Source organism: Danio aesculapii, chromosome 19 (assembly GCF_903798145.1).
Source record: "Danio aesculapii chromosome 19, fDanAes4.1, whole genome shotgun sequence".
Lineage (NCBI taxonomy): Eukaryota > Metazoa > Chordata > Actinopteri > Cypriniformes > Danionidae > Danio > Danio aesculapii.
This window is the reverse complement of record NC_079453.1, coordinates 40,535,852-40,555,851: the sequence shown is the minus strand read 5'-3', so window position 1 is coordinate 40,555,851 and position 20,000 is coordinate 40,535,852. Positions and strand designations below refer to the sequence as shown.

Here is a 20,000-nt window from a genome sequence, read left to right as displayed (position 1 = left end):
CATTCAGCATTCTGACCTTGCAACACCTTTCAGAATATCTTAATGTGCTGAAGACTTGAAAGGGATTAAATGAAGTTTTTGTGCACATTTACCTTGGCATTAACTAGAAGTTTCAATAGTCTTTTATTCACTACTGTAATGTATACATGAATAACACAGCATCTTAAAGGCAAAGTTCACCCCAAAAAAAATTTCTGCCATCATTGACTCACCCTTTCCTTGTTCCAAACATTTTGAGGTTTTTTTATTCTGTTGAGCACGAAATGAGATATTTTGTGGAAAAAAATATTAATAGCTGAGTTCGTGAAACACTTTTCAGTTCTTTGACCAAGATTAACATCATTAAGATTAAAGACATAATTTTTTTTCCATTTATTTGGAATGGCTGACCATCAGATAATGTTTTTATTAATTTTTTTTTTATTTTAGATTCTACAAGGTTGGGTTTTTGTGTTTAAATCAGATTAAAACAAACCTAAAATTTATTTATTATTGTTATAATGTTTTTTTTTTTCATCCCCCCACCCCCCTTACCTATTTTTTTGCCTTGTGAGCTGCCAGTCTGTCCGTACCATTACCGCTGGGGGTGTGGGGTGGCACTCATCGATATATATATATCTATATATATACATATATCTATATACATAGAGAGAGAGAGAGAAAGAGATAAACACATTTTTGATTATGAGAACATGGTTAAGGTGTTTATTATCGGTGGTGATTTACAATTGGAGACAACTACTTCACTGTAATCCCAATCCACACAAAATGTGCATTAACATGGCCAAATAGTTACTTTAATTAGATGTTCAAATCACCAAAAAAGAACATGTTAAAATATAAGAAACCTGATTGTAATGTATTATTTAACTACAATTTGAACTTTGGTCTTTGGTTATAATGCACATTCATGAAACAGATTTTACTCGATAGTAACTCACTCAGAAAATACACACAAATGCATCGTTTTCATGAATCATGATTAATAAAGCATCAAACTCAAAACCTAGAAAGCCCCAGAAAGTTATCTGTGTAGTATCTTCACTATACTACAAAAGTCAAAATGAAAGTTGACAGATGAATGTAATAAATTTGTGTGTGCAAGTTCAGAATGTTCACATCTCTAAATAAAAACTAAAAGAATAACTAATATAGTCATATAAGGTTCAAATGTGATTTTCAAAGTGGATTTTTTTTCTGGAAAAAACCCCAAAACAAAACAGGTATGCTTGAGCATTCTGCGTTTTTGACAGAATGTTATGTGTTTTGATTTGTTTAGTCTGGGTTTTGCTTACATTTCAGTTAACGCACCCCACAGATGGTTTGGATGGCAGGGTCCACACTTATTCCAACACAATCTCACGGCAGTTCTTAACTTTTTGATTTAGTGGCTAATTCGTATGAATTCATTTGATCTCATTAGTAAATCTTTGTATGATTTGCTCATAACCCAATGACGGTTGTGTTAAGGGGTGGAGTTGGGTGCCACGCCTCCTTTTTAAAATCGTACATTTCCGTATGACTGAACTCGTACCAATTCATATGAATTAGCCACTAAACTGACAAAACGTAAAATAGCTTCCTCATGAGATTAGGCTGCTTATTCACATGAACTGCACTACAAGAGCATTCACACTATAATTAATTTTAATCAAATCAAACCTGAAACATGAACACACTCATAAAATCATCATTAGAAATAAAATAGCTATGCAGTCAATTTCTTAAAGATATAGTTCACCCAACAATGAAAATTACCTTTCTTTCTTTCTTTCTTTCTTTCTTTCTTTCTTTCTTTCTTTCTTTCTTTCTTTCTTTCTTTCTTTCTTTCTTTCTTTCTTTTTCTTTCTTTTTCTTTCTTTCTTTTTCTTTCTTTCTTTCTTTCTTTCTTTCTTTTTCTTTTCTTTCTTTCTTTCTTTCTTTCTTTCTTTCTTTCTTTCTTTCTTTCTTTCTTTCTTTCTTTCTTTCTTTCTTTCTTTCTTTCTTTCTTTCTTTCTTTCCTTTTCTTACTTTCTTTCTTTTTCTTACTTTTTCTTACATTCTTTCTTTCTTTTTCTTTCTTTCTTTCTTTCTTTCTTTCTTTCTTTCTTTCTTTCTTTCTTTCTGTCTTTCTTTTTCTTACTTTCTTTCTTTTTCTTACTTTTTCTTACTTTTTCTTACATTCTTTCTTTTTCTTTCTTTCTTTCTTTCTTTCTTTCTTTCTTTCTTTCTTTTTCTTTCTTTCTTTCTATCTTTCTTTCTTTCTTTCTTTCTTTCTTTCTTTCTTTCTTTCTTTCTATCTTTCTTTCTTTCTTTCTTTTTCTTTCTTTCTTTCTTTTTCTTTCTTTCTTTCTTTCTTTCTTTCTTTCTTTCTTTCTTTCTATCTTTCTTTCTTTCTTTCTTTTTCTTTCTTTCTTTCTTTTTCTTACTTTTTCTTACTTTCTTTCTTTCTTTCTTTCTTTCTTTCTTTCTTTCTTTCTTTCTTTCTTTCTTTCTTTCTTTCTTTCTTTCTTTCCTTTTCTTACTTTCTTTCTTTTTCTTACTTTTTCTTACATTCTTTCTTTCTTTCTTTCTTTCTTTCTTTCTTTCTTTCTTTCTTTCTTTCTTTCTTTTTCTTACTTTCTTTCTTTTTCTTACTTTCTTTCTTTCTTTCTTTCTTTCTTTCTTTCTTTCTTTCTTTCTTTCTTTTTCTTTCTTTCTTTCTATCTTTCTTTCTTTCTTTCTTTCTTTTTCTTTCTTTCTTTCTTTCTTTCTTTCTTTCTTTCTTTCTTTCTTTCTATCTTTCTTTCTTTCTTTCTTTTTCTTTCTTTCTTTCTTTTTCTTACTTTTTCTTACTTTCTTTCTTACGTTCTTTCTTTCTTTCTTTCTTTCTTTCTTTCTTTCTTTCTTTCTTTCTTTCTTTCTTTTTCTTACTTTCTTTCTTTCTTTCTTTTTCTTACTTTCTTTCTTTCTTTCTTTCTTTCTTTCTTTCTTTCTTTCTTTCTTTCTTTCTTTCTTTCTTTCTTTCTTTTTCTTTCTTTCTTTCTTTCTTTCTTTCTTTTTCTTACTTTCTTTCTTTCTTTCTTTTTCTTACTTTTTCTTTCGTTCTTTCTTTCTTTTTCTTTCTTTCTTTCTTTCTTTCTTTCTTTCTTTCTTTCTTTCTTTCTTTCTTTCTTTCTTTCTTTCTTTTTCTTTCTTTCTTTCTTTCTTTCTTTCTTTCTTTTTCTTACTTTCTTTCTTTCTTTCTTTTTCTTACTTTTTCTTACTTTCTTACTTTTTCTTCCGTTCTTTCTTTCTTTCTTTCTTTCTTTCTTTCTTTCTTTCTTTCTTTCTTTCTTTCTTTCTTTCTTTCTTTATTTCTTTCTTTCTTTCTTTCTTTCTTTCTTTCTATCTTTCTTTCTTTCTTTTTCTTACTTTCTTTCTTACTTTCTTTCTTTCTTTCTTTCTTTCTTTTTCTTACTTTTTCTTACTTTCTTTCTTTTTCTTACTTTCTTTTTCTTTCTTTCTTTCTTTCTTTCTTTCTTTTTCTTTCTTTCTTTCTTTTTCTTTCTTTCTTTCTTTCTTTCTTTCTTTCTTTCTTTCTTTCTTTCTAATTATTTATTCAAGTACATGTTGTTCCAATTCTTAAAACTAAAGGTGCCAGGAATAACCCCAAAAGGAGTTTTCAAAGAAATGCCATACAAAACATATATATAATGCAATAAAAAAGTCTAGTTCCTTTATTTTTATTTAATTTTATTTTTATTATTAATAATATAGATTCTGGTTGTGTAGTAATATGTCCTCTTAAGAAGAAATTTATTGATTCATCCGTTCATTTATTATTTCGTTTGATGAAAAAAGCCAAACAACTAAATCTCAAATATACAATTGTGAATGCACTCTAAAACCTGATCCCAATTCATTCCTAATAATTTATTAAAGCCAGCAACACAGCACAACAACCCTGGACTCATTCTGACCTTCTCATTTCTCAACTTTCTTCAAAAGTCTTCAGTTTCAGCCTGGTTTGAGGATTTTAAACGCCCTACTCTCCTCTCTCCATGGCGTGTTTGTAGGTGACCCGGCAGCGGAGGAGTGGTCTCAGTGGAGTGTGTGTTCGCTGACTTGTGGGCAGGGTTGGCAGGTTCGTTCACGTTCGTGTGTGTCCTCTCCGTACGGGACCCTATGCAGCGGCCCGCTGAGGGAAACCCGACTCTGCAACAACACTGCCACCTGCCCAGGTGAGCCGCAGCATCAAGCAGGTACAGTACCTCCAACGGATGCCCCTACGCACATTCACACTCCCCCACACTGCACGGATAGGTCAAACTCTTCACTGTAAAAAACATCTCTGAATTACAGTTTCCGTATTTTGTGATTCACAAGTGTTTTCTGTTTTACTGTTGTGAATTGCATTGCGGGAGTATTATTTCTGCTCTGTCCACTTTTGATATTGACAATTCAACTCTACAGTTTAACAAAGTGACTTTTATTGACATTTTAGTGCCAGTTTATTACCAGGTTTTTGTACCAGAATATACAACACCACTTAAAAGACGTTTAGAGACTGATGACACTAAGTGATGAAGTGTTTTAGGTGTAATTTTGTCCCTTTTTTCTTGCAAACAAGTCTTAAGGTAGGCAGCAGTACGGAGTCGTTTGGCCTGTTTCCACTGAGTGGTATAGTACGAGTCGGTATGAGTCACCTTTATCAGGCTTGTATTTCCACGTGGTGGGTGTGGTGTATGACAAAGTTTCAGTCGACATCATTCTCACTCGAGGAAATGTCAAAGTAAAGCTGTACGGGTCGTTCACATACCATCTGAGAAGCACTTCTCACATAACAGATGCTTTCTATACATAAATACTTCTGTATAAATGTTCATTACTAACCTTACTATGAACATGACTCAATTATAACTGCAGATCAATGATGTGAAATAGCCTACTGTAACGTCAGCAATTATATAAAATAAATAAATAAATAAATGCAACATATATGAACCTATACAGACTCTTACAGTCTCTGATTTGTTAGCAATTACAGAAAAACTACACACAGCATATGTTTAGTCCTTATTTGGGTTCAAAAACAACACGAAATATAGCCCACAGTCAGTGCAAACCTCTCATCTGTGTCTGTAACCTTCACCTCTTGTTAGAAAGTAATTCCGTCATTCCGAGTTCATAATAGTCCAAAAGGTGATGATAATAGTTAAACATGGCAGTTTGTTCATGTTTTAGGTTGCTGAAAGAATCATTTGCTCCTTTTTTCTGGCTTCTCCTTTGTTTTTTCCTGCTTCACTCTTGCGTTTGTCCGTTTCTGAAAGGATTGGATGTCAGAAGCACTTCAGTAATCATGCGCACCTAATTATCATTCAAGAAGTTCGTTATTTCAAATATAGATGCATCGCGAGCTCTCTTGAGAAAGCGAAACCGTTTGCGCTTCAGACGGCTTTATAAACAACTACAGGGCAAAGCTGTTCATCAAGATCACAAGGTTTGTTTGAACATAGATCGACCATGTCTTGTTATTATATATATTATTACGATGTAAAATCTCAGCTGTGTATTTAAAAATGGTGCTTCCTTTGTTTTTATTTTCCTGCCCTTCAATAGCATTCAGTTGCGTGTCTTTCTCCGCCCTTTGGTACTCTTTTGTTGTGCTAAATACCCTCTGCAAAGGGTGCCCAAAATATGGTACGGTATTGTTCGCTTTTTGGTACCTTTTGAAAGTACCGAACCGTACCGTACCACTCAGTGGAAACAGGCCATTTGTTGTCGCATTTTGCGCTTTAAAGTTTGCCACATGTTCTCTTTTGGAGACAGGTCAGGACTGCAGGCAGCCCTGTCAAGTACCTGTATCTTCATCCTCCACAGCCAGGTCTTTGTAATGTGTGCAGAATGTGGTTTTGTTGAAAGATGCGTGGGCGTCAGTGGAAAAGAACCACAATTGGAATATGCGTTTACTAAAAAAGTAAAATCACGAGAGACACATTAAATATATTTTGTTGTATTGTCTGCAAATGGAGGTCAAAGAAATTTAGAAATCACTACTTTCTTTTTTATTTGCGTTTTCCATACTGTCCCAACTTTTAGATTTTTCTGATTTGGGGTTATAATAAAAATGTCCATAAAAGTTGCTTTTACAAACTTTTCAACATCAAAAGCTTTTGAAGGAAATATCAATGTCCCATAATGCAATTCAACAGCATAATTAAGTGAAAAAAACATGAATCACAAAATATGGAAACCTGTCAATTTACAGATATTTTTACAGTGTAGTATATGTTAACTAAATGCTTGCTTTTAAAACAAAACACTATCTGATGCATGAAAAAAATGAAGCTATTAGGTTTTTTATGGCTTCTATTATTCATTTAGAAATACACACACTGCATGCTTGAAGTACATATGCATTGCACTGCATTTCTGTTGAGTGTCTGTTAGGTTGTTGCATAGAATGGGCACTTTTGACACTCTTTGTACTGTACTGATATCAGTCTTTTTTATTTTTTGTCTGTACTGGAGTGCACTTGTGTCTGGTATGTACTGTTGTATCAAGGTTGTGCGATGCAGGTGAGATCAGTTACAGGTCTCACTGGTATTTTTGTTTTGTTTTGCACGTCTGCACAATGAGTTCTCACCTGAAAGGGTATCAGCATGTTAAAGGGATAGTACACCCACAAATGTACATTCAGTCATTGTTTTCTCACTCTGGTGTGGTTTCAATGTCATATGCTCTTGTAAAAGGAAAAAAAAAAAATTAAATAAATAAAATAAAATAATAATAAAATCCTCTACACACTGCATATCCTTATATATACAGACAGATAATATTGACCAGGTTTAAGCTTTTAAAAAAAGATATCAAGGAGTGCTTCCATCTTCAGTTCAGTTTCCTTTTTTTTGTAATTCAAAACATCACAGTAGATGTGAGACAGATCGAATCTGTTACATCGACACTCAACAAGAACATAAAAAAACATCAGAAAACACTATAAAAACCTAACCTAACCTTAATTATATGAATCTTAGCATTTGATTATAATGCACACTGCACATGAAACAGAGTTTACCCTACAGTAACTCACGCAGAAAATACACACAAGTGTCTTGTTTTGATATATCATGATTAATAAAGCATCAAATGCAAAACCTAGAAAGCCTCAGAAAGTTATCTGTGTAGTATCTTTAATATTTTTGGACATATGCTAAGATGAAAGTCAGAATGAAAGTTGACAGATGAATGTGGTAACTTTGTGTGACAACAAACACAAAAGGTATATTTACCAAAGATAACAGATAACCTCAGGTTGCCTCAGATTTATCTCCTAAAACACATATTTATATTAATCTTCAATTATATTATGTAATTTATAATTATAACAATAATTATATTAGTCTTGAATTCTTAAGTGTTATTTTTTTTCATGAATGCACAGCCAGAATTAAGAATATGATTAGAATTTTTGGTAAATAATACATTACATGTGTTTTTTAGACTTCTCTATCACATACACTTGGGATGGCATTGTTGGGGGTAATGTATACAAGTGACGCAAGTTACGTAATAATATTTCTTTATCAAATAACGAGTAAAGTAACATTACTTAAAAAAAAATGTAATAATATTTTATTTAGTTACTGTGTGGTACGCAAGTTACATTTTAGTTTGATTAACTTTAAAAAAAAATTATTGCTGAATTAAATTTAAAGTAGTAAGTTACACCTCACAGCAAGAAGATCGCTGGTTCGAGCCTCGGTTGGGTCAGTTGCTATTTCTGTGTGGAATTTGCATGTTCTCCGTGTTCGCTTGGGTTTCTTCCGGGGGCTCCGGTTTCCCCCACATGTCCAAAGACATGTGGTATAGGTGAATTGGGTATGCTAAACTTGACCGTAGTGTATGTGTGTGAGTGACTGTGTATGGATGTTTCCCAGTAATGGGTTGCAGCTGGAAGGGCATTCATTCATTCATATTCGGCTTAGTCCCTTTATCAATCCGGGGTCGCCACAGCAGAATGAACCGCCAACTTATCCAGCACATGCTTTACGCAGCGGATGCCCTTCCAGTTGCAACCCATCGCTGGGAAACATCCATACACACTCATTCACACACATGCTCTACAGACAATTTAGCCTACCCAATTCAACTGTACCGCATGTTTTTGGACTATGGGGAAACCGGACCACCCGGAGGAAACCTACGCGAACGCAGGGAGAACATGCAAACTCCACACAGAAAAGCCAACTGACCCTGCCGAGGCTCGAACCAGCTACCTTCTTGCTGTGAGGCGACATCACTACCGATTGCGCCACTGCGTCACCACTAGAAGCGCATCCACTGCGTAAAACATGTGCTGGATAAGTTGCCGGTTCATTCCGCTGTGGAGACCCCAGATTAATAAAGGGACTAAGCCGAAAAAAAAATTTATGAAAGAATGAAATTAAAGTAGTCACAATGAATCACGCAGTCAATGAGAGGATGTGTTTTATATTTTGAACGCATTGAAGAAAAGGAAAAGGGGATTGTCTCAATGGACAGTGATTAAGACAAATAGTACAAAAATAGCAAACACATTGCTTTAAACGTTCAATAATCTGTATATAAAGCATGTACAACTCTGGTGTCAGGAAGTTTTCCAAAAATCTTATGTTTTAATGTGTTTTTAAAGGTAAATATAGGTGTAGGTTATAGAGTGTGTTGTTAATTGCAGAATTTTATTAAGAAACAAAAAGAAAGAAAAAAAAAAACTAGTTCTGAAATACAGCAAGCCTCAGCCAGGGAATAAAAAGTAACATAACCCATTACTTAACTGCAACTAGTTACTTTTTAGGGAGTAACTCAATATTGTAATGCATCACTTTCAATAGTAGCTTTGCCAAACATTGCGATTCAGTTATGCTTATACATCTTTTTTTTAAAAGCTTAAACCTGGTGGCTATTCTCTTCCATCATACAGATGAGCATCTGTAATACAAATAAATAAATAAATAAATAAATAAATAAATAAAACCAATAAAAAATAAATAACAGAACAACACCAAAGTGAGTAAATGATGAGTCTGTTTATATTTTGAGTGAACTATCCTTTTAAAAAACACACTGCAAAATATACATTTGCAGTTCTGGATGTTGATTGGTCAGCATTCAAGCGATGCTAAAATCCAGGGGCCTTTCACTGGTTTGTATCACTAAGCTTGTACGTGCTTGTTTGATAAAAGACTTGTCAGTCTGTGTAGTAGTGGTGGTGGTGTGAGGGGATTTCAGTCATTCTTTCTGCAGGTTACATCGATTCACCAGTATGTGACGACAAGTGACTGTCCTTGTGAGTGAGTGAGTCATTGAATCATTCATTTAGTCGGGTTGTTTAATAGCACTGATGGATTTGGAAATGAACAAGACTGTCTTTGTGGTGTAAAATACAGTACAATGTTTTTATGAGTGGGAATCTCTAGCTTGCAATTGTTCATAACCTGTGATTGAGGTTGAGCGGATATTTATGTACTAAAAATGCTTACTTGTGCAGATATTAGACTAAACACATAATACATGTGTGATTGACATGACATTTTCACGAAATGGACTACAAAACTGGACTACATAACCAATCATTAAGTGTTTTTTTTTATTTATTTTTTATTCAGATATGTAATACATTTAATTAAGCTAAATAATCAGATTTGCATTGGATGATATATGGCTAAGAAATAACTATTTGAATATATGCAATGTGAGGGTTCATAAAATCAAAATACTTTTATTTTAATCACATTTTCTAAGACATTAATGGTGGCATGTAAAAAAATTACATAAAATAAATAAATAAATAACAAATTCGCAAGTTTGCATTTCCAGGCCCCCAAAATGTCATTGTTTTACTGAATTTAATTGCAAATATAGCACATAATTTTGAAATAGTATTGCTTAAGTATGTCTTAAAACCTTTGCCAGTCTACAAATTTGTTAATCTTTCTTCTCTTTTTCAGCTTTAGGGATTGATAGACTCTTGCTATATATTTGAAATGTTTCTGCTTTCTCTTTAAAATTGAATGTAAATCTTCATGCTCACAGGACACATCTAGTTTACCCTCATTCATGCAAGTTCATCTGTGTTAATTCTATATTTATGTAAAACAAGGTAACTCAATTTACCTCACGCATTTGCATTCAACTCAAGTTCTGATTTTCAGAGTCTGGGCTTTGATGAGATGTCAGCACTAGGCATTTTTTTTTCAGTCTCCACCTGTGCGGATCAGCCTTTTTTGTGACTAATAAATAACTATTTGAATAATTGTAATCTAAGGGCTCCAAAAAAATCAAAATACTGAGAAAATCTCTTTTAAAGTTGTCTAAATATACATAAAATATATATAGTTTTGATATCTTTACAGTAGGAAATGTGCTAAATGTCTTCATGGACACAAGTCACTTTATGCTTACAAGACACTTATACTAGATTGCGCTTTGTAGATCATAATTTAAGTCCATCTGTGTTAATTCTATATTTATGTAAAACAAGGTAACTCAATTTACCTCACGCATTTGCATTCAACTGAAGTTCTGATGTTCAGAGTCTGGGCTTTGATGAGATGTTTGCCAGGTTCAGCACTGGACATTTTTTTATGTGCGCTGATCAGCCCATTATGTGGCTAATAAATAACTGTTAGACTATATTGAATGCGATAGTTCAACAAAATCAAAATACTGAGAAAATACGTTTTTAAAATTCTCTAAACTAATAAAAACAATTGAGTTTTGATGTAAATACATTAGGGGAATGTGTTAAATATCTTCATGTAACATAATCTTAACGTAAAATTTGAATGGGTTTTGGCATAAACGAAAAAAATATGCAACATAAGACTGGATTTGTGGTCCAGGGTCACAAATCACATTTTCTTAGCATCGTTAATGGTGGTGTTTCAAAAATAAATAATAAAATAAATAAATAAAAAACTTTTAAACCCAATTTTACAAGTTTGAATTTCCAGGTCTCCAAAAACGTCATTGCCATATACAGTAAATGAACAGCCGAACACTTTTTTTGAATCTAAAAGTGTTTCGTAAACATTATATTGAATTCACAGCACAAAATTTTTAAGCATTATTGCTTAAGTATGCATTAAGGGGGAAATGAATCACTAAGTCAAGTTTACAATATGTTGTACATTGGATTCCACTTTAATGAAAATATATTAAACAAACTTGATTAATGTAACCATTTAAAAGAAAACGGCATGTTTTGCTATAGCTTTTAAACCTAGGGTGCCGCCAACTTGGAATATCACTGTGTATGATGTCACAGGGTTGGTTCCGTTCCCTCAGCTGAACAGATACAGTAGAAGTAAAAGACTGAACACTAAGACTGCAAAGCCTAATTTACCCAATGCGTGAAGTTGTGGGCGTGGAGCTGGTGCAAATACAAGCATCAAATGTGTGTCTAATATAAAAATTCATATATTTATTCTATTTAAAAAATTTTTCCTCTTTTAATTACCGATCATTTGATTTGCTTCGGTTCACTCTCTGTATTATGCTGCCTGACTGCCTGTATGGGTGTCAACCATGGTAGTAATGGACTTAACATTGGACAGCCTAATTTAACGTAATGCATGAAGTTGTGGACGTGCATCGGAGAGCTGGTGCTAACACAACAGATACAAGCATTTAAGTTGTGTCTTAAGTTGTGTATTTTTCTTTTGTTAATACCTTTCGTTTGATGAGCTTTGGTCCACTCTCTCACACTGCTCCAGCGCTGCCTGACAAGGTATTTTACATTCAGACTAATGCAGCGATTAAAATGATACACGATTTCACGCTTTACTAAGTCACATCTGTGTGGATTATAAGGCATATTCCCTTATCAAGTCCATCAATTCGATCTCTCGACATGTATGAAGGATGTAAAAACCTGCCATGTGAAACAACCGCGCCGTTATTAGTTTGGTTTGAACACAGAGACGAAGGCTGTAGCAGTGAAAAGTGAAAGTACCCGCTCACATTATGTCAGTATGGTTGAAACCCAGTTAGACAGCATAATACACAGAGTGAACCAAAGCACATCAATTGATCTGTAATTAAAATGAAAAAATTAAATAAATATATACTTTTATATTAAACACACATCTGATGCTTGTATTTGCTCCAGCTCCACGTTCACAACTTCACACATTGGGTTAAATTAGGCTGTTCAGTCTCCATGTTCAGTCCATTACTTCCACTGTATCTGTTCAATCGAGGGAACGGAACCAACCCTGTGACGTCAGACACAGGGATATTCCAAGATGGCGGCACCCTAGGTCTAAAAACATATTGTTTTATTCTAAATAGTTACATTAATCGAGTTTGTTTAATATGTTTTCATTAAAGTGGAATCCAATGTACAAAATAATGTAAACTTAACTAAACGCTTCATTTCCCCTTTAAAACCTTTTCCAGTCCATAAAACAGTCAATCTTTCTTCTCTTTTTCAGCTTTAGGGACTGATAGACTCCTGATGTAAAATTGAAATATACCTACTTTCTCTTTAAATGTGAATGCTTACATGACACAGCTTTAGTAGATTGCCCTTTTTAGACTATCATGTATGCAAGTCTTTCTGTGTTAATTCTGTATTTATGTAAAAGAATTACGTCACACATTTGCAATCAACTCAAGTTCTGATTTTCAGAGTCTGGGCTTTGATGAGATGTTTGCCAGGTTCAGCACTGGGCATTTTTCAGTCTCCATGTTTGCGGATCAGCGCTTTAGGATGTGATTTAAGGACATCAGCAGATGATCTCGAGCGAGCAAGCGAGACTAGGGAATCAGAGTGAAGGATATATTTTTTTTCATGGAGATTTCTGCTTGGCGAGGATTGATTCTGAGCAGCTGATCGATGAGGCTCAGATATGAGTGACCGACATTACGTTTAGACACGCAAACTTTTGAGACGCAAAGATTTCCGATGCTTAGGACAGAAAAGCTGATTATAGAGAACTTGGTGTCAATAAAAAATTAACCAAGACAGGAATGAAAATGTGAATGCTTGAGCTTTTTAATGCCATTTATGCTGACAACATAAACAGGCAGGCAATATTTACTAAAGGGACTCAAAAATTGGCAGAGGAAGACAATGTTAACCAGAACAGAGGCCCATGTGTGTGTGCGAATGTGTTCATAGATTACCTTCACTCTGCGGGAAGTGTTTAACAGGGATGTACGCTGGTGGAAAGGGACGGAGTGTCTTTGAGATTAGCCTGAGCTAGCGTAGCAGCGGCGTAGTTTAACGCTCAATGGAAAGTCTCTTGGTCCTCCTTTTGGCTTTCGTTCAAATGGAACTTAATTGATTCGCGAAAGCAATTATGGCCAGGTTTATTTAGTTTGGAGTAGAGGTATTATTCAGAATTGATCAAGCACAGCCTTCCACTAAAACAAGTACTTTTTTTTAAGAACAGCATTTCTGGCTGCGGTCTTAAATGGCTCTCTGTTTGCTCATTAGCTAATCCCAATCTAGAGTTTAGTCTAATTTGTGGACACGAGCCATTGATTGCTGTTTTCCATCAGAAATAACGCTGCAATAACAATGCAGATTCTTGAAGGTTGTTCTTCTTTGCTAACTTGGGATTCTTGGAAAATGGTATTGTTTTATTTTTAGGTAATAGTCTAGTATCTCAAAGAGGAAAATGAGTGAGACGAGCTGTCTGGCACACATTTGAAAGAAAAATTAAACATTTATTAGAAACACTATCAAACTTTTCGAACATTTAACAATGTGGGACACAACGTAAAGGGATATAATGTAACGATGTAACAACATAACATAACAAAGTAACATAAAGCGACTCAACGTAAAGTGACTTGATGTACTGTAGTGTAATGTAACATCATAACAGAACATAACGCAACAGTGTAACAAAGTAACATAGCATAATGTAACAACGTAAAGTGATCTTATGTTACAATATAACATAAAGTAACATAGTGACACAAGAGGTAAAGTGAATTGATGTAATGTAACTAGAGACATAACTCAAAATAGCTTAATGTAAAGTAACAATGTGACGTAACAACAATGTGATAATGGAAAGTGACCTATTGTAAAGTGATATAATGTAATAATGTAAAAACTCAACTTTACAAAGTGACAACATAACATAAAGTGACTGGTAGTAATGTGACAAAGTGACATAACGCAACATAGTGTAACGTAAAGTAGCATAGCCTAATATGGTGTAATATAAAGTGATTAAACATACTGTAACAATGTAAAGTGACATATTGTAAAGTGATATAATGTAACAACATAACATAACAAAGTAACATAAAGTGACGCAACATAAAGTGACAGCACAACGTAAGGTGAAGTGACTTGATGTACTGTAGTGTAACGTAGCATTATGACAACATAACGCAACATTGTAACAAAGTTACATAATAACATAATGTAACAATATAGTGACAATGTAGTGATATAACGGCACAACATAGCATCATGTAACATAGTGACACAACATGAAGTGGCATAACATGAGGTAAAGTGACTTGATTTAATGTAACTAGTGACATAACATAATGCAAAATAGCTTAATGTAAAGTAACAATGTGACATAACAACATAATGTAACAATGGAAAGCGACCTATTGTAAAGTGATATAATGTAATAATGTAAAAACTTAACTTAGCAACATAGGGTAAACTGACTGGTAGTAATGTAACATAGTGACATAATGCAACATAGTGTAACGTAAAATAACATAGCCTAATATGGTGTAATATGAAGTGATGTAACATACTGTAACAATGTAAAGTGACATATTGTAAAGTGATATAATGTAACATAACGTAACAACATAACAAAGTAACATAGTGACGCAACATGAAGTGACTTAACATAAGGCACAGTGACTTGATGTAATGTAACGTAACATATGGACATAACAAAACACAAAATAGCCTAACGCAAAGTGAAACAGCCTAATATTGTGTAAAGTGACGTAACAACATAATGTAACAATGTAAAGTGACTTAATGTAATGTGATATAATGTAACATAACTTAACAACATAACTTAAAGTGATGCAACGTAAAGTGACAACATAACATAAGGTAAAATGACTTGATGTAATGTAACATAGTGGCATAACATAACACAACATAGCGTAACATAAAGTAGCATAGCATAATATGATGTAGAACAAAGTGTAGTAACAATATAATGTAACAATGTAAAGTGACATAACTTAAAGGGATATAATGTAACATACTGTAACACAACACACCACAAATTAACAAAGTGACGCAATGTAAAGTGACATAACATGACATATGGTATAATGACTTGATGCAATGTAACTTAACATAGTTACATAACATAACGCAACATAGCGTAACGTAAAGTAGCATAGCCTAGTATGATGTAGCATAAAGTGGCGTAACAACATTACGTAACATTGTAAAGTGACACAACATGAAGTGATATACATGATGTTACGTAACATAACATACAACACAACACAAAGTAACAAAGTGACGCAATGTAAAGTGACATAAGATGACATAAGGTAAAGTGACTAGATGTAATGTAACTTAACATAGTGGCATAACACAACACCACATAGCGTAACATAAAGTAGCATAGCCTAATATGATGTAGCATAAAGTGACAACAATATAATGCAACAATGTAAACAACTTAAAGTGATGTAATGTAACATAACACAACACATAACAAATCAACAATGTGATGCAATGTAAAGTGACATAACATGACATGAGGTAAAATGACTTGATGCAATGTAACTTAACATAGTGACATAACATAATGCGACATAGCGTAACATAGCATTGCCTAATATGATGTAGCGTAAATTGATATAACAAACATTACGTAACATTGCAAAGTGAAATAACATAAAGTGATATACGTAATGTTACGTAGCATAACATACAACACAAAATAACAAAGTGATGCAATGTAAAGTGACATAAGATGACATAAGGCAAAGTGAATAGATGTAATGTAACTTAACATAGTGGCATAACATAAGACAACATAGCGTAACATCAAGTAGCATAGACTAATATGATGTAGCATAAAGTGACATAACATTATAATGTAACATAATGTAAAGTGACATAACTTAAAGTGATGTAATGTAGCATAACACAACACACCACAAATTAACAAAGTGACGCAATGTAAAGTGACATAACATGACATAAGGTAAAATGACTTGATGCAATGTAACTTAACATAGTGACATAACATAATGCAACACAGCGTAACATAGCATAGCCTAATATGATGTAGCGTAAAGTGATAAAACAAACATTGACAGTGACATAAGATGAATGTAAAATGACTTGATGCAATGTAACTTAACATAGTGACATAACACAACATTGTGCAACGTAAAGTAGCATAGACTAACATGATGTATCGTAAAGTGACGTAACAACATTACTTAACATTGTAAAGTGACATAACAGAAAGTGACATACGTAATGTTACGTAACATAACATACAACACAACACATAATAACAAAGTGACGCAATGTAAAGTGACATAAGATGACATAAGGCAAAGTGAATAGATGTAATGTAACTTAACATAGTGGCATAACATAAGACAACATAGCATTACATCAAGTAGCATAGCCTAATATGATGTAGCATAAAGTGACGTAACAATATAATTTAACGTAATGTAAAGTGACATAACTTAAAGTGATATAATGTAACATAACACAACACACCACAAATTAACAAAGTGACGCAATGTAAAGTGACATAACATGACATAAGGTATAGTGACTAGATGTAATGTAACTTAACATAGTGGCATAACACAACATAGCGTAACATAAAGTAGCATAGCCTAATATGATGTAGCATAAAGTGACGTAACAATATATTGTAACATAATGGAAAGTGACATAACTTAAAGTGATATAATGTAACATAACACAACACACCACAAATTAACCAAGTGACAATGTAAAGTGACATAACATGACATAAGGTAAAATGACTTGATGCAATGTAACTTAACATAGTGACATAACTCAACATAGCATAACGTAAAGTAGCATAGACTAATATAATGTATCGTAAAGTGACATAACAACATAATGTACCTTGTAAAGTGACATAACGTAAAGTGATATAATGTAACAACATAACTTACAGTAACATAACATTACAACGTAATGTACCATAACATAGCATATCATATTATATATCATAGCAAAACATAACGTAACAGCATAACATACAGTAACATAATATAACTTACCATAGCATAGCATGTCATATCGTAGCATAACATAACAAAATAAACTAAAACAAGTGAAATGGTTGATGCGTATAAAACCATAACTGCAGAAAATCATCTTCTTTGACTTGTATATTTATATCCTCCGTGACAACTAGCCGAAGTCTCCTCTGTAACCAACCTGAAAGAATGTGTGTTTTTCTCCTTTTCAAACAAGCCTAACGCTATCAGTCAGAAGGTTTCCATGGCAAGATCATGAGTTATCTGCAATGCTAAAACCTGGGTCCCAGTGAAAGCTGAAATCTAAATTAATCTTTTCATGATAGCCTTAAGAAATTCCTCTGAAAGCTTTTGTGGATATGTCTAGCACTGCTGCGTGTCATTGTGTCTGGGCAGTAGAGCAGAGCAGCGCCAGGCCAAACTCAATCTGCTCCACTTTAATGAAGGAACGCTTTTCAAGGCTTACGGCTCTATTGATGAATGAAATCTGATGCAATTATCTCAGGCAGGTAAAATGACTCATGAGACCTGGATTCAAGTGGGTGAGCCATGTTTAAGTCAACTTTGGAGAATGTTTTGTTCCATTATTGCATTTCTTCGTATGTTTTTTTATTCTTGTTTTGGCCACCGAAAGCTCATTTATAAAGCTTCATGAATGCTGTAAATGTACAGTATTAATTAGCTGTGTAATGGATCACAAATATTATGGTTCGGATTGCATTGTTGTATTTTAGTCATGGATCAGACCATTTTTCGGATCAGCCAAAAATGTAGGAGACAAATATAATTTGCTTTCCATTTATTGCAAGAACTGCACTGCGAGAATCTTTTGGTTTTATGAAACAGAATGTAGAACCTGTAATTTTATTTAAAAAAAAATAATGAATAAATAATCAGCTGAATAAATATAAATAGTAAAATATTCAATACTGTGAACAATTCACTCTTACTACTACTGTTGCTGATAACGCTAAATGTAGTCTCATTTTCAAAAAACGATTCAGTTCATAACTCAGAAAACTTCAAGTTTCATTGCTACAGTAGATGGATCATTTTTGAAGAATTATTCGGGGCATATTTTTGATGCCTATTTTGAGCCACCTATTGGTTAAATAATGTAATTGCTGCCTACAGCTTTTATTTTTGAGCGTCAAATTAAATGCATATGACGGCGATTTTAATCTTCACCATAAACATCAGTGGTTTTATCTAAACTATAAACTGTTATCCAAGTACTTCTGTGCAATTTGAATCTCTTTGAATCACTTTCTTGATTTTAGTGTTTTTTTAAACACAGATTTGAATGCAGCGGATTAATAAACATATGCAAATCACCACCATTCATAATTTATTTAGCATGGGTGTTGAGATCCCAATCTTTTAATGATTAATCGTGCAGCTTACACTGAATGCATTAATGCAGGCTAAACAAGTAGTGATGGAAAACACCTTTAATAACCTAAGAAACCCACCACATCTGGAATAACCTACCCCAGCTTCTTCTGTCATCATTATATGCTACTGCATTAGTTAATACACTTTAAAATAATGTTTTTTTAATATATTATATAATATATTAGCAAATTACTCATGGCAATTTTAATGTAATGTAGTTTGGTATATTTACCTTCAGCCCACAGCTCATAATGATTGGCCCTTTGAACGAAAATGTTTGGGCACCCCTCTTTTAGTTAAGGGTTTGTTAATAGTGTAAATTGTAACTTAATATAACGTTTTATCAAAACAATAATGGCAATAAAAGCAGTTGCTTAAATTATGAGTGAAAAAATATTCCTTTGGTCGTCTAGTCCAGTGTTTCCCAATCCTGTTCCTGAAGGCACACCAACAGTACACGTTTTCAACCTCTCTCTATTCAAACACATAAAAGACTTAAAAAGTATTGTCTTATTCTCCATCCTCAATCCAAACCAATTCCTAAACCCAACCTTACTAACTATTAATAAGCAGCTAAGTAGCATGTTATTGAGCTAATAGTTTTAGTTATTATTGTTTGTTAATAGTGTAAATTGTGATCTAATATAAAGTGTTACCAAAACATTGAGTGCAATACAAGTAGTTGCTTAAAATATGAGTGAAATAATGTTCCTTTAGTCCTCTAGTGCAATGTTTCCCAACCCTGTTCCTGAAGGCACACCAACAGTATAAATTTGTAACCTCTCCCTAATCAAACACACCTGAATCAACTCATCAGAACATTAGAAGAGACTCCAAAACCTGAAATGAATAGGGCAGAGAAGGGAGACATCCAAAATATGTATTGTTGGTGTGCCTCCAGGAACAGATTGGGAAACACTGGTATAGTGTAGCATATTTATGTAGTAATTAAAAATAAAACATTTCTAAAACATTTATTATTATTATTATTATTATTATTATTATTTATTATTATTATTATTATTATTATTATTATTATTATTATTATTATTATTATTATTATTATCACCATTATTATACTTTGAATGTCAAGTCCATACAGTTGATAGTAACCAAAAAAAAACAAGTGAGAACCACTGCATTGAATCAAATGAATCTTAGGGCAAAAGGGGCAATTGCATCAGTCAACCAACAGGTGGTGCTGTGCATTTGTTTTTGCCCTTTTAAATCTGCGACTGACGCATCAGACTACAGGGAATCGCATTCATCACAGCTTTTTAAAGGGTAACGGCATCAGTTATAACTGCTGCCACTGTTACTCTCGACTGATAAATAATATTTACGACATGTAAACAAAAGCTGAACAATGCCTGCAGCCTGCAGAGCCTTAGAACAAGGTACAAGT

The 20,000-nt window shown here is 33.3% G+C and overlaps 1 protein-coding gene across 6 annotated transcripts in view; it reads left to right on the top strand.

Moving 5' to 3' along the window:
• Positions 1–20,000, top strand: part of adgrb2 (adhesion G protein-coupled receptor B2) — a 634,025-nt gene that overhangs the window by 324,019 nt on the left and 290,006 nt on the right. For 5 of the 6 annotated variants that reach the window (XM_056480419.1, XM_056480420.1, XM_056480417.1 and 2 more), the window contains exon 4: positions 4,017–4,202. In XM_056480419.1, the coding sequence (XP_056336394.1) occupies positions 4,017–4,202 (186 nt within the window). The remainder of the gene's footprint in view (positions 1–4,016; positions 4,203–20,000) is intronic. The other variant, XM_056480418.1, reaches the window with a different exon arrangement.